Consider the following 22,883-nt stretch of genomic DNA (forward strand, 5'->3'; position numbering starts at 1 on the left):
AAAGAATATAAAAGGATGAAGCAATTCCAGGTTGTTAAATAAACAGATTGTTGATTAGCTGCAAAGTTTTTTAATATATATATTCCAGCCAATGTATAACTGGTGAACCTTTTTTTAAAAGATATAACTGTAGATTATCACGTTCTGGGAACATATATATTTTTAAAAATTGATTGATCTATATGTATATCTAGATATGGACAGTACCATCCAATGCTTTTTGACATTTATATGAAACCACTGGGGGAGATCATCCGTAGGCATGGGGCAGGGTGTTAGCAGTATACTGATGACACCCAAATATATTTCTCCATGCCTTCAAAAACAGCCTCAGCTAAGGACAGTGTGTCTTCTCTGAATTAATGCTGGATGAGGAAAAACAAATTGAAACTTAAACCAGACGAAACGGAGGTGTTTGCCATCAAGGGTCCTATTCTGTGAGTGGAGGTGTATCTACCAGCTATACTCTCCTGGAAAAACTATATTCACAACTTGAGAGTACTCATAGATCTGCCTTTCCAGATGTCAGCTCAAGTAGATGGACTGTCAGAAGTACTTCCTACCAGCTTTGACTGATACTCCAGCTGCGCCCCTTCTTAGATTTGGAGGACCTAAATATGGTAGTCCATGCTCTGATAACCTCAAGGTTAGACTTCTGCAACCCAGTGATTTCGGCAATGAAAGCCTTCAACAATAGAAATTAAGTGTTGGGACGGAAGTGAATGTAGGAGGGGAAAAGCCCATACTTAGTCAACTGTTGAACAAAATAATTCAAAGTGGGTTCTTAAATATTTGCTTCATGTTTTGTATTGAAAAATATACTGAGTTGGGATTTCTTATGGAACAAAGTTTAGTGTAGATGTGGGGGACTGCTTTTTGTTCATCTTCTGAAAACACCTTGAGTAGAATTTATCTTCTTCTTTTGTATTCTAGATTGTTGTTACAGCTTGGCTCTCAGGTTACAAATTATTTGGAGTCAGCTTACTGCTAGGAGCCCCTAGTGTCAGGCAGGACTGCTGACATAACGGTCAGCAATTCGAATCTGGGGAGCTGGGTGAGCTCCATCTGTCAGCTCCATGCAGGGACATGAGACAAGCCTCCCACAGAATGGTAAAACATTCCAGGCGTCCCAGGGCAACATCCTTGCAGAGGGCCAATTCTCTCACACCAGAAGCGACTTGTAGTTTCTCAAGTTGCTCCTGACACACAAAAAAGCTTACTGGTAATATATGAAAAAATAATAATATTAAAATAGCATAATTCATTGTGATCTGTTCTATTCACAAAGGCATTTGTAGAGCAGGCTGTGAGATCATCTTTACCTTGTCTTTCTCTTGCTTGGAACCCTGTCAGTTGGTGACAGATGACCCTCTTTAGGAAGGAAGCTGTGTAGCCAGAACAGTCTCTGAAATGGACTTTGCCTGTCTCTTTCTCCCTCTAGGAATTTCCTCAGGATGGTTAATGATAGATAACTATGGGTAAAGAATCTGAACAGGTTCCAACATGATCTTTATCTGCCTCCCTCTTTCCTCTGGAATCCTTTCCATAGAGCAGTTGGTGGTAGATGGTAAAAGTCCAGTTAGGAAAATTTCTAAGATCTTCACTGCCTCTCTTTCTTAGGCCCCCATCTACACTGCCATACAATACTGTTTAAACTTCATTATATGGTCAGTGTAAACTCATAGAACTGCATTGAACTGCATCATATGTGTCTACATTGACAATATTACACACTTTCAAACTACATTATATGGCTGTATAGATGGGGCCCTAGTCATTATCCCTTTTCATTCCCCCACCACTACACTATGCTATCTAAAGGAATCAGGTGTAACCACGAAGAGTGAATTCTGTTTGTTTCTGTCATCTTCCAAAAACTCACTCTTTTATTACTGTGATTTATTACCGGTGGTGCAATGGGTTTAACCTTTGTGCTAACAGGACTGCTGACTGAAAGATTGGTGGTTCGAATCTGGGGAGTAGGGTGAGCTCCTGCTTGTCAGCTCCAGCTTCTCATGCGGGGACATGAGAGAAGCTTCCCAGAGATAGTAAAACATCTGGGCATCCCCTGGACAACATCCTTGCAGACGGCCAATTCTCTCACACCAGAAGTGAATTGTTGTTTCTCAAGTCGCTCCTGACATGAAAAAAATGTGTTTATTTTTTATTTCTGATGTGTTCCATAGTTCTTTTCTTTCTGCTTGTTTAGTAGTAATATTCAAGTTTCAGTATCTTCTTTCTTTGTCATCCTGATACTTTCTGCCGCAATGTTAAGTAGCAGCTACAAGGCAAGCTAATCATTGTAGCTGAAAAATCTTTAAAATCCTGCATGTTGAATAGCTCCTGCTAGACTATTCACAAGTGAAACTTGTTTATCTCAAAATGTATTATCTTGATTTGTGGTATATTGTTACTTAAATTAACTTGCATTATCAAATAACAAGTAATAAAAATAGTTAGATATTGTGATCCTACTAGATTCCATTTGGTCAAAACACACACATTTCTGAATTGGGTGTAACCAAGAATAGTGTCTTCTATAGCTTTCTTTCTTGTTTGTCTACTTGTCAATTAAGGGAGTATGCTGTAATATCTAAGGTATATTTTACCAGGAAATCTACCCCAAATCTAGATAATAAGTATGTGTGCACAAGATTGAAATATGAAATAGTAATCCTATATGTTTTAGTTAAAAGTCTATCTTATTAAAGGAAATCGAACAGGAATGCAAATGAGTTGAATTTTGTTGATGACTTGGTTTCTCCGTGGTTGTATTTTAGGGTCATATTCCTCATGGCAATAAGGTTTGTTTCTTTTAACTGAAAAAAATGTATGAAAGTGAAATGATGGTGAACAAGATCTTAATTTTGCCCTTAATTCTGTGTAACTAAAGAAATTCACTTACAGAAAGGTTTCTGTAGTTACTGCTATGCTGAAATGCAGTTTTAAGGACAAGTTTAAAAGAACTACCATTCAATCTAGGAAAATAATCAAAGACGATGGGTGCTTGAAAATAGTGGTGGTTATAATGCCATCTTGACAAAAACCTCAAGGGTAATGTAAGGCTTTTATGAAATGGTTGGAAGTACATCTATTTTCTCCTTCTATCCATTATCTGATTGCAAAGATAACAGAATATATATTTCAGTGGAATAATTTCTATAGTGGCCTAAGCTCTGGAAACTTCCCTTTTGGGACTTGACAGGAATATCTGTGGCCATTGAAACCCTTCCTACTTGCCTAGGAATTTTAAATGATACACATTTTAAATCATTTTAGTACTTTTAAGTAAAATTAGCTTGTGTTATGTCTATTTTTAAGTCGTGTGTGTCATACTTTTGTACACAGCCCTATTTAAAGGGTTACTAAAGGCGGTTTTCAATAAAATATGGCCTATGCTGCAATCCTGTATATGGGAATAAGCCCAACTGAACAAACTGAGATTTAAGTTTGAGCAGATTTGTATAATATTACACTATGAAGAAAGCATTTAAAATGTTATTTTAGATTTTTAGGAGCAAGTCTTACTTCTTCTTCTTGATATATGCCCATCAATGCAGTGGTGACTTACAGATGTCTTAAGTTTGAAAAGAAGTTAAAACATTCATGCCTTTCCAGTAATAACATCCTGCAACACAAAAGGCAGAGTTCCTGAGAATTTAGTATAATCCTTTAATTCCTGTAATTGGGTCTAGGTACAACAGTAACTGGAGTTTCAAAAATACCTAGAATTGTATATAGAATGCTTGAATTTATTTGAGGAGCCTTTTATCTTTTTGGAAACAAAAGAATATTATGTCAGGATATTGTAGGGAGGCTATTATATTGTACAGCTGAATTGTGGCAAAGGTCTAATGTTTTTAATTAGACAACTCCAACCTTACACCCTAATCCAAAAGACATATAATCAAATGGTACAGTTCGATGTGCTCATGCTTAATTATAACACATGTGGGATTAAAAAAAACCCCAAACACTAGTTTCAGTTTATCCTTTTGTTGCACTGTCTTACCAAACATTAGGTAAAATTGCATTAATGTTAACTCAAAAAACATTTAAAGCAGAATATAGCCTATCTCACTTGGAGCCTCATCACACTAGAGAAAGAATCCACTTAAAATCCGGTTTCTGTCTCCTGCAGAATTCTGGGGTTTGTAGTTTAGAGAGGAGCCTTTAACAGCCTCACTAAACCATAAACTCCAGAATTCATCAGAGGGCGGAAACCAGATTTAATATATATATTTATTTATTTACTTTATTTGTATACCGCACTCTCTCAGCCCGTAGGCGACTCAGTGCGGTTTACAACCAGGTCAATATACAAAGTGCACAACATTAGCATTAGCATTTAAAAACAGTAACTAGAGCAACTAAATCACATAACAATACATCAGCACATCAATATAACAACAATACATCTATGTAACTAATCCATCACGTCTCATCAATAAAGTCATAGTCCTATCTCCTCGTCCATTATTCCAAGTTCCAAGTTCCAAGTTCCAATCTCAATCAATTGATTGCGTTGCTTAATTAAACGCCTGTTCAAAGAGCCAGGTCTTCACTCTTCTCCTGAACGCCAGCAAGGAGGGGGTCAATCTAATGTCTGCGGGAAGGGCATTCCACAGCCAGATTTTTTTCTCTAGTGTGATGAACTTTTCTCACTGTGACACTCCCCCTGCCTTCTCATCTCTCTCCTTAAAACTGTCCTGAGTCCCCCTTTGAGTGTTGAGAAGGACGGGATACAATTCTCTAGATAAATAAATAAATACATAATAAAACTAAACATCAGAGCTTACTCATTTTTTCTCACTGGAAATGTATCTGTGGGCTTAGCTCATCATTTAATTAAGATATTAATATAGGTACAGGTACACTGGCATTTTCTTTGAAACAGTGTTAATTTAAAACAGTGGTTCCCAACCTGTGATCCATGGACCACTAGTGGTCTGCAAGAATGAAAGTATGGTCTGCAGCCTCACCATTACTACACCATTCCCTCAAAACCACGCAGCAACGTGAGTAACTGGTCTCGCAAAATCCTCTTATAGTGCTGATGCAACGGGGGTGTTGGAAGGGGAGAGATTGACTACCGACAAAAGACTACTACCACATCAGGTCTAAGATATTAAATATGGTTTTCTGTGAGCAAGCAGATGGCGACTACTGGATGGCTTATGTTCTGTATCAGAAACTAGAGTGGTCTATCCAATGCAATTTTCTGAATAATTGTGCCAAGTAACCAGACTGAATCTATAGTTGACCAAAAACTGATTCGTAACCCTTTTGGTGCTAATGTTGGAGAGTGGTCCCTGGTCGAAAGAAGGATGGGAACCACTGATTTAGAACATAGCATTGAACATGATTCCATATTTTAGGTCTTGATCAATTGATTGGTTGGTTGATATTTGGTTGTTATGTGTCAAGGCAGGATGAATATTCAGCCAGGGGCAAAACCATTTAAGTGCTACAATTTCTTACTGTTCATTGCACATAGTAACTGCTTGTATTAGAAACAGCAGAAATCTGTGGCACATGAAAGACTGATAAACATGGTGTGTGCTTTTCTGGACATTAAAAATATAGTCCACAAAAATGTGTACTGTAACAAATGTGTCTGGACTTAAAGGTGCCACAAGACTTTGGTGACATATGCCTTAGTTACATCCCGTTTGGATTAATGTAATCCTCTTGACATGGGGCTGCCTTTAAAGAGTGTTTGTAAACTCCACTTGGTTCAAAGAGCTGCATCCCAAGTATCAGACATTTCCCCAGCTCCATTGGCTCCACTGGATTCCAGTCTGTTTCCCAGCACAGCTCAAAGTGCTGGTTATAACCTACAAAGCTCTATATGGCTTAAACTCAGGTTATATGACAAATTGTATCTCCCCGCACTACCATTCACAGGTATGGTTGGTAGGGACAATAGTTAGGGCCTTCTCATTTCCTGTCCCAGGCTTTGGAATTCCTTTCTTAGGAAGGCTGGAATGGCCATTTCCTTCTCTTTAGGAGGCAAAGGTTATTTTAGTCTTACAGGATTTAGAACTGATGTTTTTAAAGGAGAGAACTTTGTACAATTTGTACAGTTTGAATTACATTGTAGTCATTTTAATTTCAAAGCTGCAGAAGGGAAGGAATCATAGAATCCCAGTTTTGGAAGTAGAAGCCCCTGGTGGTGCAATGGGTTAAACCCTTGTGCTGGCCGGACCGCTGACCAACAGGCTGGCAGTTCAAATCTGGGAAGCAGAGTGAGCTCCCATCTCAGCTCTAGCTTTCCATGTGGGGACAAAAGAAGAAGCCTCCCACAGGATGGTAAAACATCAAACATGAAGGCGTCCCCGGGGAACGTCCTTGCAGATGGCCAATTCTCTCACACCAGAAGCAACTTGCAGTTTCTCAAGTCCTTCCTGTCATCAAAAAAAGTGTTGGAAGGGACCCCAAAGGCTATCTAGTTCAAGCCCTTTCTTCTATGCAGGAATACACAATCAAAGCACTCCCAACTGATGACTATCCAGCATCTGTTTTAAAACCTCCAGAAAAGAGCCTCCAGCACACCCTGAGGAAGCATATTCCACCATTGAATATAAATAAAGGAGTATAAGTAAAATTAACTGCAACAAACAATAGGGCTCTTTGATGTTTTTGCTGCAACAAACTAATAGGCTCAGAAATGTTCTTATGTATTTGAGTGAGTCAATACTTCACAAGCCTTGAAATTGGCACAGTTACACAGGTATGTAGTAATGCAGGGGACTGAGGCAAACCTAAAGTTCTCCTTCAGAGTTGTTCATAACTCATTTTTCTGAATGCCACAATCCTGTCCACAGTTGCTTGGCAATAAATCCAATTGGATATAGTAAATCTGATTTTTTAATAAATACAAATGGGGCAATTAACAGGAACACCACTTTAATATTCCTGAAGGGCATCCATTTTTCCTGCAGGACCACTATGCTGAAAATCAGTACCTTTTTACATGTAGATTTCCACTTCTAACCAGAGCAAAAGAAAAGCATCAGAAAAGCCATCTACAACTATTTTACTCACCAATATTTTCCTGTGCATATTTATATTGTTGTATATTCTCCAACAATCCATTTTTATAGCCAAAACAATCAAAACAGTCCTGTTTAAGAGGTTGCTAGAGGTTCAGCAAGAGATTGGGGGGGGGGGATAGTGATGCAACAGATTGTGATGGGGTGGGGGGGGGAATGTAGATGTGATCATTTATATTGAGAGGCTCCTTGAGATCTGAAAAGTTTTTCAAGGGTTTCTCTAGGGTAAAATGTTGGGAAAGTATGCATTTCAAAAAAAAGTATATAGTGTGTGTTAAGATTCCTGTTATATTTGATTCATTTGAGGCTAGACTGCTACAACAAACTAAAGCTCAGAAATTTTCTTATGTATTTGAGTCACTACTTCATTTCCCATCACTGAACAGAGTACATCTAATAAAGGAATGGGGAATCTTTTGCTTTTTGGTACCATAGTTCCCACAATCCTTTGCTATCTATAGCTTTGGGGAGTTGATATTCAAGCTCTCTGGTGAACCAGTTTCTCCACCCCGGGTGTAAGAAGTGGGTCGGGCTTTAGCACAGCAGGTTAAACCACCAAATACAGTAAATCTTGTCAATGGAAAGGTTGACAATTTCAAGCCCAGATCAGGGTGAGCTCCTGGCCTTTAGCCCAGCTTCTGCCTACCTAGCAGTTCAAAAGCATAATGTGAGTAGATAAATAGGTACTGCTTTAAAAATGGGGAAGTATTAAGGCACCCATAAGGAAATGCCAAAGAAATGCTGGTGATTCGATCAAGGAGAAAGTTTACAAACAAAACTTTTCGACAGAGAGACGGAGCTACAGAACCTCACCCCTCTCATGGCCGGAACCAAGCACAAGCCTCCAAGATGCCGAGGATGGGAAAAGCCTATATGTACCTCTATGTAAAATTGTCTGTTTTTTCTGTGTATGACAGCATTGAATGTTTGCTGCATTGTATGTTCTGTGATCCACATTAAGTCCCTTTTGGGGTGAGAAGGGTGGAATATAAATACTGTAAATAAATAAGAATTCAAATCCACAGCAGGGCAAAAGCAAACAGAAAGCATTTGAAGTTGTCAGTTGATATATGTATACAGGCAGTCCCTGAGTTACAAGCATCTGACTTACAAATGACTCATAATTAAGAATTGGGGGTGGGGGGTGGGGTAGGGGGTGAAACAACAGGGAGACAAATCTACCCCTCAAAAGAGAAATTCACTCCTGAAAAGAGTTATCATAGGGAAAAGGTGTTTCCATTGAGGCTTTCTCACCAACTGCAGAACCTATCTTCTTTGTAACTTTGGGACTGCCTGTGCATCTTGCTCTATCTACTGCAGTGTTTCTCAACCTGGGGGTCGGGAGCACTGGGGGGGGGGGTTGCGAAGGGGTTTCAGAGGGGTCACAAACCATCTGAAACCATATATTTCTGAAGGTCTTTGGCAGAGAAGGCTGTAGGTGAACTATAAATCCCAGCAACTACAACTCTTAAATGTCAAAATCTATTTCCCCCAAATTCCACCAGTGTTCACATTTGGGCATATTGAGTATTAGTGCCAAGTTTGGTCCAGATCATCATTGTTTGAGTCCGCAGTGTTCTCTGGAGGTAGGTGAACTACAACTCCAAAACTCAAGGCCAATGCCCAGCAAACCCTTCCAGTATTTTCTGTTGGTCATGGGAGTTCTGTGTGCCAAGTTTGGTTCAATTCCATTGTTGGTGGAGTTCAGAATGCTCTTTACTTGTAGGTGAACTATAAATCCCAGCAACTACAAAATCAATTCCTTCTCCCAACCCCACCAGTATTCAGATTTGGGTGTATCAGGTATTTGTGCCCAATTTGGTTCAGTGGATGAAAATATATCCTGCATACATGATAATTAATAACAGTAGCAAAATTACAGTTATGAAGCAGGGATGAAAATAATGTTATGGTTGGGGGTCACCACAACATGAGGAACTGTATGAAGGGATCGCGGCATTAGGAAGGTTGGGAAGCACTGGTCTACTGGGTGGATAATTAGCAGCCTGCATAGAGAGGATTCATCTAACTTATGTGTGTTGATGAGCCTTCAAGTCTTCTGTGAGTTTATGGCGACCTCATTAATTTCATAGGGTTTTCTGAGGCAAGGTGGGGTTTTCTTCCTTTCCAGCCACAGCACCCTGCCTTCCTTGGCGGGCAGACTTCCTTCCACCCAAGTACTCACCACCAGGGCAGTTGACCCTGCTTAGCTTCCAAGATCAAACGGGATCTGGTGCCTTTAGGTATAAATGAGGTCACTGAAATGTCTTGGTCTGGTTGGAGTGAGTGAGTGAGTGAGTGAGTGAGTGAGGGGGAGGCTCTTTGCTCGCTGGCGCTTTCGTCGCAGTTTCGCAACCCCCGTCTGCGCCGCCTGTGTGGGGATCATATTACCGGAGATCACAAGGCTTTGGCACAAGGTCTGGAGTTCTGGAGAGGAGTGTTTTTCTTTTCTTTTCTTTCTTTCTTTCTTTCTTTCTTTCTTTCTCTCTCTCTCTCTCTCTCTCTCTCTCTCTCTCTCTCCCTCCCTCCCTCCCCCCCCCCCCCCTTTACTTTTTAAGGCGCGCACATTCGTAGGATGGCTTGCAAGAAGAAAGAGAGCCGCCTTGGCGTGTCCTGGGCTCCCTGTTGAATGAATGCCGTTTGGCACCACTTGTAAAAGCCCTAGCTATAGAGTCCTGTGCCACGGAGTGATGGGAGTTGTAGTTTAGCGGGGTAGCACCCTCTTGGGCAGAGAAGGTTGCAGGCTTCGCAAAACTACAACTCCCGCGCAAGGGTGCAAGAGGATGCCTCGACACTTGTAGAAGCCATATGCAGTTTGCTACCACTTTAACTGCCCTGGCTCAGTGCTATGGGACTAGGAGAGCCTTCAACTACTTTGTCGGGGGTACTTTATTGGTTTTCCTGCATGGCAAAAGGGCCTACCCATGTGATCTCTCCCAACTCTATTCTATGATTGTCTACCAAACTACAACTCCCAGCACTCCGTAGCACTCAAATGGGTAGGAAACTGCATTTCCCCTACAGCAGTGATTCTCAACCTGTGGGTCCCCAGGTGTTTTGGCCTACAACTCCCAGAAATCCCAGCCAGTTTACATTTGGGGACCCACAGATTAAGAACCACTGCCCTACAGTGTAGTAGGTGAATCCCCATTGTACTTGTCGAAACTTTCATGGCCGGAATCACGGGGGACCCTTCCACACAGCCCTCTATCCCACAATATCAAGACAGAAAATCTCACAATACCTGCTTTGAACTGGGATGTCTGAGTCCACACTCAAATAATGAGGGATTTTCTGCCTTGATATTCAAGCGATATAGGGCTGTGTGGAAGGGCTGTATGGCCATGTTCCGGAAGCATTCTCTCCTGACGTTTCGCCCGCATCTATGGCAGGCATCCTCAGAGGTTGGGAGGTCTGCTGGAAACTAGGCAAAGTGGGGTTTATATTTCTGTGGAATAATGTCCAGGGTGGGAGAAAGAACTCTTGTTCTGCTTGAAGCAAGTGTGTATGTTGCAATTGGCCACCTTGATTGGCATTGAATGGCCTTGCAGCTTCAAGGTCTGGCTGCTTACTGACCCTTTTTGCCCTTACCGGGGGGAGGGGAGGAGGGAACGAGACCACCTGGCCACTCGCCACACAACAGAAGGGGGTTTGAAAGGTGTGGGGCTTAGAGGTTGTGAGGTCTGCTGGAAACTAGAAAAATGGAGTTTATATATGGAATAATGTCCACAAGTGGGATTTATATATCTGTGGAATAATGTCCAGGATGGGAGAACGAACTCTTGTCTGCTTGAGGAAAGTGTGAATGTTGCACTTGGCCACCTTGCTTGGCACTGAATGGCCTTGCAGCTTCAAGGTCTGGCTGCTTACTGACCCTTTTTGCCCTTACGGGGGGGGGGGAGGAGGGAACGAGACCACCTGGCCACTCCCCACACAACAGAAGGGAAGTTTGAAAGGTGTGGGGCTTAAAAAGCCCCCCCCCCCTCTTTTTTTCTAGCACACTTTGCGGCGCTTTCCCTGTTGTCTCTGCTCGAGCAGCCGCCCTTTTCCTTTGTTTCAGAAACAAGGCGCAGCGTCCCTCTTCCTTCCTTTCTCTCTTTCCCTCTCTTTTCCACCTCTCCAGTCTTTCACTTCTCTTTTCCTCTTTCCCGGGAACTCACTCCCTCTTCGCCCAGCACAGTGGCGGAGGCGCGCGCCCTCGCTTCCTCTCTCTCTCCCTCTCTCTGGCTTGCATTCGAGGACGCGCGTCCCCGCCCCCTCGGGAGCGCGCTTAGGCACAGACTGGCTGCCCCGAGGAATGCGCGGCACGCGGGAGGAGGCAGGAGCAACCATTCTGCGCGAGGAGGGGAGGCCGGGCTCCGGCTGCAAAAAAGCGGGGGGCTCGAAAGGGGGGAAAGAGCCCCACCCTGCGGTGCCCTAGACGTGGCCCTCGAAGCCTCTTTGCCTCGGGGGCGCGGAAGAGCCGGGCGTGGGCGTGGGGCCGCTCTTGTTCCTTTCCCCCCACCCCTCCCTCCTCCCTCTCCGTTGCGCGCCCTCGCTTGTCTGTGTGGCTGTCTCGCTGGGCGGTGGTTGAAGCGGAGTCGAGTGAGTGAGTGAGTGCGGTGGGAAGCCGTGGCCCCTCCAGTCGGTGCATGAAGTGACTTTTATGGCAGGCGAGCGGCTGGGCTGCCGGGCTGCCTCGGTTGGGGCTCCCAAGGAGGAGAAGGAGGAAGAGGAGCGGGGCTGGAGGCGCCTTGCATGAGAGACGACGGAGAAGGAGGAGGAGAGGGAGAGGAAGGCGACCAGCCAGGCGGCAGTAGCCACGACCCAAGGCGGCGGCAGCAACAGCAGCAGCAGCAGCTCCAAGAGCGGAGGAGGAGAGAGGAGCAAAGAAGGGCCTTGGTCGCCTCCTGGAGCTTTGCGCCGGCCAAGTTGCCTCCAAAGTTGTTTCCCGTCCGGAGCAGGGGGAGCCCGGGCTTCGGCTGGGCCATGATTTTCCCCAACAGCAGCAGCAGCAGCGGAGGAGGAGGAGGAGGAGGCGGCAGCAGCGCCAACTCTGCGGGCGGCGGGAGGGCGCCGTATAGGAAGCAGGTAAAAGCGCGCCAGGGAGGGGTTAAGGGCGCCCCCTTTCTCTGCCTTGGAAAGGGAGGGCTCGCCTAGCTTCGCCCACCCACTCTCTTTGAGCTCTCTTTCTCCTCCTCCCCCTCCCTTTCTGGGACGCCCTTTTCTAGCCCAACGAAAAAGGAAAGAGGAAACTTTCCTTGGAAAGGAAGGGGGGGGGGGGGTTCTCTTGTTAGATGCAACTTTCAGAAGGACGCCTCCAGCCGCCCCAACTGAGTTTGGGTGGAACGCCAGCAACAAGTTGCTTTGCTTTTTGTTTATGCCTTTTTGAAAAGCCGTGAGTGGATCCCTATCGAAACTTGGGAGTTTTCACGAAACGGGAACTCCCCTAAAAGAAAACCAAGGCCCTTCCAAAGCAGCCCTATATCCCAGAATATCAAGGCAGAAAACCCCACATTATCTGCTTTGAACTGGGTTATCTGAGGCCCTTCCACACAGCCTTATATCCCAGACTATCATGGCAGAAAATCCCACAATATCTGCTTTGAACTGGGTTATCTGAGGCCCTTCCACACAGCCCTATATTCCAGAATATCAAGACAGAAAATCCTACATTTAGGATATAGGGGTGTCTGGAAGGGGCCTGGGTTATCTGAGTCCATACTCAGATAAATATGGGATTTTTTGCCTTGATATTCTGGGATATAGAGCTATGTGGAAGGGCCCTCAGATAACCCAGTTCAAAGCAGATATTGTGGGATTTCCTGCCTTGATATTCTGAGATATAGGGCTGTGTGGAAGGGCCTCCAGTGATCAGCGCTCTTGTTCCTTCTCTGTATAGGTATATATACACACACACACATATACATACACACAAAGAAGAAATTCACACACACACACACACACACCAAATGCTCACTGAATGTGATCCCAAATCAATTTCTTTCTACTTTGGATTTGCCCCATACTTGGCAAATTTGGGATCAGACTTTAAAAAAAAAAAAACCTCCACAGGAAGTTCCTTTGCGAAATAGATCATATCACACATTTTAGCACTGTCTGGAAGAGTTGTGACAAAGGCAAGAGTGAAGTGGATTTCCACGAAATGGTCCCACTCATTTCCCAGCCCTTTCCCACTCCATCCCAGACCACAGGAAAACTGGGCGCTAATAAACGCGATGACTCTTCTGTTGTCTCAGTCTGACATATTGGTTTAATTCTGCTTCACAGCGGGAAGGTCTGCTAGGCCAATCTCCTAACTCCAAGCCTCTGCTTGTGCCATTATCCTACTTGGAAACAAAAAAGGGAAGTTGATGAGAACATATCCAGCTAGTTTCGGAATTCAGCCTTACTTAGGCCCGTTCCACACAGCTGAATAAAATCCCACATTATCTGCTTTGAACTGGGATATATGACAGTGTGGACTCAGATAACCCAGTTCAAAGCAGATTTTAAATGGCCTCATCACATTAGAGAATGAACCCACTTTAAATTCAGTTTATGCCTCCTGCAGAATTCTGGGGTTTGTAGTTTAGTGAGGCTGTTAAAGGCTCCTCCCTAAACTACAAACCCCAGAATTCTGCAGGAGTCAGCCACCGGATTTAAAGTGGATGCATTCTCTAGTGTGAAGAGGTCCAATTGTGGGATTTTATGCTTTGATATTCTGGTTTATAGGGCTATGTGGAAGGGCCCTCAGTTATTATGTTTGTCTGTTCATCTTGATTTGCCTTTGATGACTGCATTTCAACATTAATATCAAGTCAATGCATGGGATGGTTTAGAATGGGTATTAGGCCTATTTTTAACAGTAACTCTCAAGCAACCAGAAACTACATTTATCCAGCATCTACCAATCATGGGTGCTATCTATTTTTTAATAGCCACTATCTTAACCCAGTGGTTCTAGCATTTGAAATAAGTTCTGCTTTTTGGAGAGATTTGTGCTGTTTTTGAATGGCTTTTCGGGGCCCTTTCACACAGCTGAATAAAATTCCACATTGTCTGCTTTGAACTGGGATATATGGCAATGTGGGCTCAGATAACCCAGTTACCTTCTCAGCAATGACCTGCAGGAATTTTTGTTATGTGGAGGGGTGGATGTTAGTTTTCCAGAGATGTGTTGAAGCTTTTGCCTATCACTGAAAAGAATGAATTAGTAATTGTGAACTGTTTTAGTGAGATTATGCTAATGTCAGTGGTTAATGTAAACAATTCCAGTAACTAGGTTGTTGTAGGTTTTCCGGGCTATATGGCCATGTTCTAGAGGCATTTTCTCCTGACATTTCACCTGCATCTATGGCAGGCATCCTCACTACCTCTGAGGATGCTTGCCATAGATGCAGGTGAAATGTCAGGAGAAAATGCCTCTAGAACATGGCCATATAGCCCGGAAAACCTACAACAACCCAGTGATTCCGGCCATGAAAGCCTTTGACAATAAATTCCAGTAACTTTACATACATAGGGTTCCTTTTATTTTACATGTGATGTGAAAAATTAAAAATATGATCTAATATACAAAATAAACAAATACACAGTAGACTTTTCTTTTTCTCCATGATGATAGTAAATAGTTAACGTGCAATGTAGTTTTCTTTTTTAAAATTCTAAAGAAGATTTTGATTTAAAGTCTCCACCCCCTTTTTTGGTGGTGTTGCTCATAGTAGGGAATTTTGTCATGCATTTCAAATGGTAGCAGTCCTGACTTATTTTGGGCTAACTACTATTTTGCCAAGTATTGAATGAATAGTTTAGTCTTCAAACCAATTGGTTTGTTAGTTTTAGTCAGCAGGAGAACCTCCTCTCACTCTCAGAAGGCATTAATGCTGTGTGGATGATACAGTAAGGACCCATTCCTGCAAATAGTATGCAAACAAATGCTTGGGAGTCTTGGAAGTCTGAAAAGCTAGTTAATTAAGCCAGGCCCTTCTTAAGAGTCTTGTGTGTTCATTGATTTGTCAGTGGCACCGTGGGGTGTTTGTGATGAAAAGGGGGCTGGGGGCGGAGGCACCGAGGGTGAGCCTTTTACTGGAAGGGCTGTATGTTTTGCATGCGGATGTGAGTCGGCCTGCTGGTCTGGAACACACCGATAAGATGCTCTTCTTTTCACAGAGCGCTCCTTGAATTCAAAGAGCTAAAAGGGCTGACTGAATCAGAAAAACAAACAGACTTCTCTTTCAATGGGGAGAAGGGAAAAATGAATGCCAGGCCATTATGTGGTCCCAAGACCCCGGTACCAAAGGTTCCTTTTATTGGCATCAAGCCATTCTTTGGTGAAACACTTCCCACACAGGGGGCTGGAGGAGGGCTGAGCGTGCCTGCATTCTAGCCTGGATAAGCTCCTGTTGATTTTAATTGGGGCAAACTGGCCACTCTGAGTGTGCTTTATGAGCTCAGGTTTTGCTGAAGGCCTTATTTATTCATGAGATAAAAGTTGAGTGCAGTTGATTTGACCGTACTGATCATCAAAAATGAACACTGAAATCTAGTATTTGCTTGTAAATAATGCTGATTATACACATGTCGGATATCCCTTAATGGTTGGGACCAGAGGCATTTTGAATTTCAGATACATACTTTATACATATATATATATATATATATATATATATATATATATATATATATATATGTTGGACTACCTGTATTGCACACACATAGTGAGATTTCTTGGAGATGGGGCCCAAGTCTAAACACAAAATTCATTTGTGTTTCATAGAGATAAGGCAGCCTATAAATAAATTATTATTCTTACAATATTTGTTATAATTTTCTGCATGAAGCAATGTCTGTGTATATTGAGCCCTCAGAAAGCAAGGGCAACACCATTTCAGCCATTTTGGATTATTTTGGAATTCTGGATAAGAGATGCTCAACTTGTGGTTCTTCTCAAAAATATGGAAGACCCATATTTTCATTTTTGGCTTTGGTATATTTCTCCAGTGTGGCCACATTTAAAAAGAGAGAACAATTAACTTTAATAGAATGTCATAACAGAATGTGTGAGGTTTTCTTCTATGAAGGTTTTAACTTTTGAAATATTTTACAATTAGAAGGGAGCCAAATAAACATGAGCAAAGCATGTATGTTCTTATATTATGCGTCTGAGCTACAGAGAACAGTCCCTGTCTATGAAAGTGCATGGAACTTTCTTTTAGGCAATTTTCACTAGTACCATCCTATTTGTGTCAAATCAGAAATAAGTCCAGTTGAGTTCAGTGGGCTTACTGCCAAGTGAGATGAGGAGCCAGCATGGTGTAGTGGTTTCATTGTTAGCCTAGGATTCTGAAAGGCCACGGTCTGCTATGAAGCCCTTGGGTAACTAGTCAAATCACGCTAAGAGGGTGGGAATTACAATAATTTATGAATCAACCTTTCCAAGAAACTGCTTCGATGATGTTGCCATAAACTGAGGTTCATTTGAAGGCACAAACTGTAACAAGAAGAAGGGAGGGAGTGAAGGAGGAGGAATAAGTGGACATATAGTTAAGGCCCTAGTTGTATATGGAGATAGGTTATGAGTTGTCCTGTGTCATAGAGATTGACAACATGTAACAATGTACAAGCCAAAGGAAACTCACATTCTGTTGCTTAGAAAAAAGAAGCGCCTGAATGGTGACTGAAAGGATAGTCATCGAAATAACCTGTTTGCGTTACAAAGAAGAGTATACTTGAGCAGAGACCTGCTATACAACTTTCCTATATCTGATGTGTTACTCATTGAAGTCAGTCAGCATCCATTCCTTTTCTCCCCTGCCTTCCCAGTCAGAAAGGGATAGGGAGTGTCCAGACTCTTACTGCACTCTACACCAGTTCTTCTCAACCTGTGAGTCGCCAGCTGTTTTGGCCTGCACCTGGAAATCCCAGCCAGCTTACCAGTTGTTAGGATTTCTGGGAGTTGAAGGCCAAAACATCTGGGGACCCACAGGTTGAGAACCACAGCTCTAGAGTGATGTTTCTCAACCTGTGACTCACAGACGCTTGGGTGGAGGGCTATGATATCCTCACAGGAGGGCCACATAGGAAAGAAGGAAAGAGTCCTAAGAGTCTAGGAAACTGTGTATTGGACAGACAGTAATTAGCATACTCATGGCTCTGCTCTCTAACATCAGTGGTCCCCCCTCCCTTCCTGGGTGCTGAGAAACAAGCTCTGTGTTCGTCCCTCCCCCTCAGTTTGGGACATAGCATTTAATCAAGGGCGGGGAAGGGAGATGGCACCTGTGTCCCAGCTTTCCATGACATTGTACCCCTCTTGGGACTTGGTGAGGCCTGTTTTGTCTCTCTTAGAAGGATAAAGGTATGTTGCATTTAGGCCCCTTCTACACTGCCATATAAACCAGATAGTCAAAGTAGATAATCCATGTTGTAAGCTATGAACTGGATTATAAGAGTCTACTCTGCAGATAATCTGGATTTTATATGGCAGTGTAGAAGTGTCCTTATATCCCAGAATCTGATGCCAGATTATCTGCTTTTCTTGGATTATATGGCAATGGAGACTCATATAATACAGTTCAAAACAGATAACATGGGATCAGATCCTCGGAAATAAGGACAATGTAGAAGGGGTCTTAGTCTAACTCCCTCCCCTTCTCCTTTGTCCTCAGTTCTGGGGAACATGGAGAGTGCAGGAGTACGAACCAACTTCAAGATCCTCCTCATAAAGGAAGTTCAGAATCTCAGGTGGGGAAAAGAAAAGGGTCAGAATTCTAAAGAGGAGGAAGGGAGAAAGTATCTAGCTACAACAGAGCAACTAATCTTGACTCACTACTTCAGGCATTGGGCCAGGACATGATTGGGCTCAGGGCTGTGTCATACATTCTGTGTTCTGCTGAAATCCTAACAGGCTTTGTAATCCAAAAATTATGGGGAAATGGCATTAGATGAGACAATGCTCATAAACAAAGGTCTTTCTAGAAAGGGTTGGGGTGGAAAGGTAGGTCATGTACCTCATGCCACTGTAAATTTTCATCTGGGTTTTGGAAGAATCACAGGTCATCTTATCTTTGTAGCAACTGGCCAAATCTACAATTTGTATGAACTGGAAGAGCTCACAGCAGTAGAGAAAGACACACTTATAGAAATATCCATGGATGCTGCTCCGAAATTGCAGTTAAAGGAACAATCCCTTCAAAAGTTGTGGAATCACTTTCAAACAGATTTTCTGAAACTATTGAAGAGGCCTATACCTGTGACCTTCATAAAAACATACTTCTGTGAAAAAAATCTCTTCTTTTGTTTATCTTACAAATAAGAAGAGAAACCACTTGATAAATGTAGTCAGAATGCAGATTACAAGTTTCAAGTATTAGACACAATATAACAAGGCTTGTAAGTGAATATATCACAGCTTTCTCATTGATTAAATACAGTTAAGTCATATTACGCCATGATTTGGTGGGATTATTTATTTATTTATTTATTTACTATTCTTGTATACCGCTGTATCTCAAGCCCGAGGGCGACTCACAGCGGTTTCCAGAAAGCAAACAACAAAGACAGTAAAAACAGCAGTAATCAATATATCAAAACAGTTAAACTACACAGTTCCATTTCTAGCATTAAACAAACCTCAATACACAATTGATGGTGATTGTGATGGGATGGGATTGTGATGGGATGGTGATGATATAGTATGGAATCATTCCAATAACATCTTACAATAGGAGTGTGTGCATTTACTTGTTTGTGCCTTCTCAAATTTTGAAGACACTTGATAAGCAACTTTAAATAACAAATAAACTTTAAGTGAATATGCAATCCATTTTAAGGGTTTCAATCTTGAATATTAAATCTTGTGATCTGTAACAGAAAAATATATTTAAAGGGGTCCCTGGTAAAGTGAAGGTTAAGAACCACTTCTCTGGAATGTTAGGATGAGCAGTGAATACGGCTCTCTGAAATTATTTGTTAACCAGGGTTTTCCTGCATCATGGATGGAATTGAGTATGCTATAGTACTTCCCTTGAGCTCAGGTTAGAATTACTTAAGAGCTGTTGAAACCAACACTAGATTACTGGGTAATAGAAATGAATTTAATGCATGCCAATTTTCCTGCTTCTGGTTATTTCTTTATGCCTTAAGTAGCAGCTCTTCAAGCAATAGTAGCTCTCCATGCTTTCCAGTAGATAATATTTAAATGTAACATTTCATTTTACCAACAAAATGCCACATAGGAATACTCTCTGATTTCAGCTCTTTTCAAAGATAGATTATTTTTGGAAATCTTTGCATCGTCTGACTTGCCGGTTTGCTTTGTGTAAATTGGAAATGTTTCTTTGAGACTCCTGGTAGGTATGAATAGAGACTAAAGGTGTTTTCACAGTTGATGAAAGCAGTGTTTTTAGTGTGGAGTTTTGTCTCTCATGAATATGGGTGTGAGACACACAGCAGTTTCTCAAATGTAATTTGAATTTGAATTACAATAAACAGATCGAAGCTTTAGTTGTGAAAACACAGCTTTGTGTATGTTCTGCACATTTGGCATCTCTAGACCTGATGGAGAAATGTGATTTGGGATTTGAAGTCATTTGTAAAAACTGAGATTTCACCCAGCTCAGATTTCTTTAAATGAAAGCCTGATGACAATATGTAGATAGGACAAAAGTAGATTTTTAAAAAACCCTATAGAATATTGCTTGACTTGAGTTACTTGTATGACAACCCATTTTGTGAGGTGTTTTTTTTTTTCTCCCCCTGGTCTCACCTTTGCTAAGTAACAGTATTTCTCTGCTGCATGTTGTTACATTTTGATGAGTGTAAGATTTATCTTACCAGCATAAGCAGATTTACATAGTTTGTTGCTTTCAAGCAGATTAGCTGGGTGTAGCTGCATGTGAGGAATTTAACACTGATTTAGTGCTCGGCCTTGTTTAGAAGCTGACATGTAAAGCTGTTGATAAATCTTTCTATGCAGGTTTGTTCCTAGCAGGGCCATGTCATACATTCTGGGTTCAGCTAAAATCCAAACTGGCCATGTCATCCAAAAGTTACATGAAAATATTTTGTAACATGTACAGTGGTAAATTGTAAAGCACTCCACATACCTGCTTTAAATATGAAATTTTTTTTACTCGTAGTCACACTGGAACTTGTAAAAGCATGTGTATACAGTTGTCTTCTGGATTAGCCTTTTAGGCAGCGGTCCACAACTCATTTACTCAGGAATAATCCTATTAAAAATGGGATTGCAGTTGGATAAGGAGTAGATTTCCTGCATAGAAATTAGATCCAGATATTAGATTTTAGGCACACTATATGATAATTTTATGAGCTAGAGTGGTCTGGCAGTTTGAGCATTGGACTTCAGAGAGTAAGGTTCGATTCCCTACTTGGCCATGAAAACCCATTGTGATCTTGGACAAATCGTGTACTCTTCAACCCCAGAAAACCCCATGATAGGTTCACCTTAGGAACATAAGTTTTAAATGACCTGAAGACAAACAACAATAATGTAGTGATTGTAAAAGCATTTCTGTCATTGCATGTGTGTATACTGGAAATTATGGACAATTGCCAGTTTCCTTGTGGTGTCTACATATCGATCTCATGCTCTCTCTCTCTCTCTCTCTCTCTCTCTTTTGCATATCTGTGTCAGCAAGCTAGGTCTTATGAAGTGTATCGCTCATACCCTCAGTTTAGATTTTACCTTTTGAGGACTGTATGTAAATGCATTATTGCAAGGCTGTAGGAGCTGTACAGATGAAGATGTTTTAAGCTGAGTCAGAGTCCTTGGTACTATGCAACTTCTGTTGGCACCTACCAACAATGTCTTTGTGATTTCCAGGAACAATGTCAAAGATAATGTTCATATAGAAGTATTTATTATAGTTTTGGGATGTGTCAACCATGTGACTATGGTTTTAAATTGTGCCTATCAGGCATGTTATAATTGTAAATCAGACTCTCTTTTCCTTTGATACTTCATTGTGGGTTTTGCTTAAGTTGGGAAGGGAGAGAGATTTCATGCTGAATCCTTTCCTGGATGTTAAAGCTGAAGTTCTGTAAACTGCAAACTGACTAAGGTGCATTAAGTATTTGCTGTCCGACTGAGCTATTGCTTTTCATTTCTGCCACGAACTGGTTTGTCTTATATTTCACTTAGTCTTAACCAATACATGGTTAAATAGCATATCTCTAATATGATTGCAACAAAATCTGATGTTTGCTCAAGCAATTTCAAAACATGGCATGCATTTTTGGGGACAGTGTAATATTCCTAGTTTTTATATATGGTTGTGAAAGCAGGACAATGAAGAAAGTTTGCAGGAAAAGTTTTGACTCATCTGAAAGATTATGCTGGATGAAGGAACTACGGTTACTATGAATTGCCAAAAAGACAAAGAAATGTATCTGAGAACAAATCAAGCCTGTGCTCTCATTAGCAACCAATATGTTTAAACTGAGGCTGTTGTACTTTGGGCATATAACATGACATGCCTCTTCAGAAAATAAGATAATGCTTAAGTAAGGTTGGAAGGCAATGGGAATAAAAGGTACACTAAACTACAGAGAAACAATAAAGGAAGCCAAACTCCTGGATCTGCAAGTTCTGAACTGGGCAATTAAGTAACAAGATATCTCGGAAGTCTCTTAATCATAGACTCTCAATAGGATGAAGCAAAATGAAGTCTAAGGACTCCGCAGTTATGAAAAGACAGAATTACTGCCAAAATTGGTTGAGAACATAAGTGTGTTTACCAATGCTAAAACAACATCTTGCAACAGTATTACAGCTGGAACACATACATCCAAGGTATTGGCAGGACATTTGGGCTTCATGGGTACAACTGTGCTTTGTGTGTGTGTGTGTGTGTGAGTGTACTTTCAAGTTACCTGTCAACTTATGGCAACCCCATGAATGTCATAGAGTTTTCTTAGATAAAAATATTCAAGAAGGCGCTTTGCCAGTGTAAGTAGTATTGCGAATTTTATTTCGTAGTTGCCCTTATACATGTACTTTCTTTATTAAAACAAACAAACCAAAACGACTTCCTCCTTTCTTCAAAATTCTCATTGTTTCAGGTAGATTCTTATTTGTCATTCTGCTCAACAGAATTTCATAGCTGTTTTGTGCTATCAGCCTCTGCCAGAAACATAAATTTATTTATCGTGGAATAATTTCGATACTGTTTTATTCATGCTTTGTAAGGCACATATAACATGTGCAAATGTTATTAGAAAGATTGTTTTACTAACAAGTTCACCAAATTTGGTTAACTAGATTCCACAGTTTTGCCAAAGATAGCAGTGAAATCCATATGTCATATAAGTGCTGTCTTAATATTTGAAAGTCACACCAGGAAAGAAAAGACAGAATGAAAATTGCAGAATATGTTTTCAGGTTTTTTATATTAAGGGTAGATCCAGGTGATGTCACCCTGTGACAGTAAACTCTTAGACTCAGATGAAGCTTTTTTCAGTGCCAAAAGTAAAGGAAGCAAGTTTTAGCAACTCCTCTTTCCTATCTGCAGTGTCCTACTCCAGTATTAAGGTTTCCCATTGGGTCTACTAGAGTAGATCCAAAGACAAAAAATCATCTCCCATGTCTGTCGCTAGTAATACCAGCCACAGACCAAAATTAAGTCCCACTAAGTTGTAATCCTAGTATTGCATTATAGCTGCTCTAGATCTATAGATAATATAGTAGGCCTGCATATTATGTAATAGATTAGTTTCAGGACACTTTGTGTAATACAGTTTTTGCATATAACCTCGAACTCTATTTTTCTTGCCTGAAGTAAACTATGTTATGAGCTTCTGGCCAAAGCACATCACAGCATTTTTCTG

General features: G+C 41.5%; 1 protein-coding gene across 4 annotated transcripts in view; it reads left to right on the forward strand.

Moving 5' to 3' along the window:
* Positions 1-22,883, forward strand: part of RBMS1 (RNA binding motif single stranded interacting protein 1) — a 157,730-nt gene that overhangs the window by 54,439 nt on the left and 80,408 nt on the right. The window contains exon 1 of one of the 4 annotated variants that reach the window (XM_060777756.2): positions 11,342-12,125. The exons of 2 other annotated variants lie outside the window; for them this stretch is intronic. In XM_060777756.2, the coding sequence (XP_060633739.2) occupies positions 11,793-12,125 (333 nt within the window). In that variant the 5' untranslated portion in view covers positions 11,342-11,792. Of the gene's footprint in view, positions 1-11,341; positions 12,126-22,883 lie in introns of those variants that run through there. One more of the 4 variants, XM_060777748.2, reaches the window with a different exon arrangement.

Source organism: Anolis sagrei, chromosome 1 (genome assembly GCF_037176765.1).
Source record: "Anolis sagrei isolate rAnoSag1 chromosome 1, rAnoSag1.mat, whole genome shotgun sequence".
NCBI lineage: Eukaryota > Metazoa > Chordata > Lepidosauria > Squamata > Dactyloidae > Anolis > Anolis sagrei.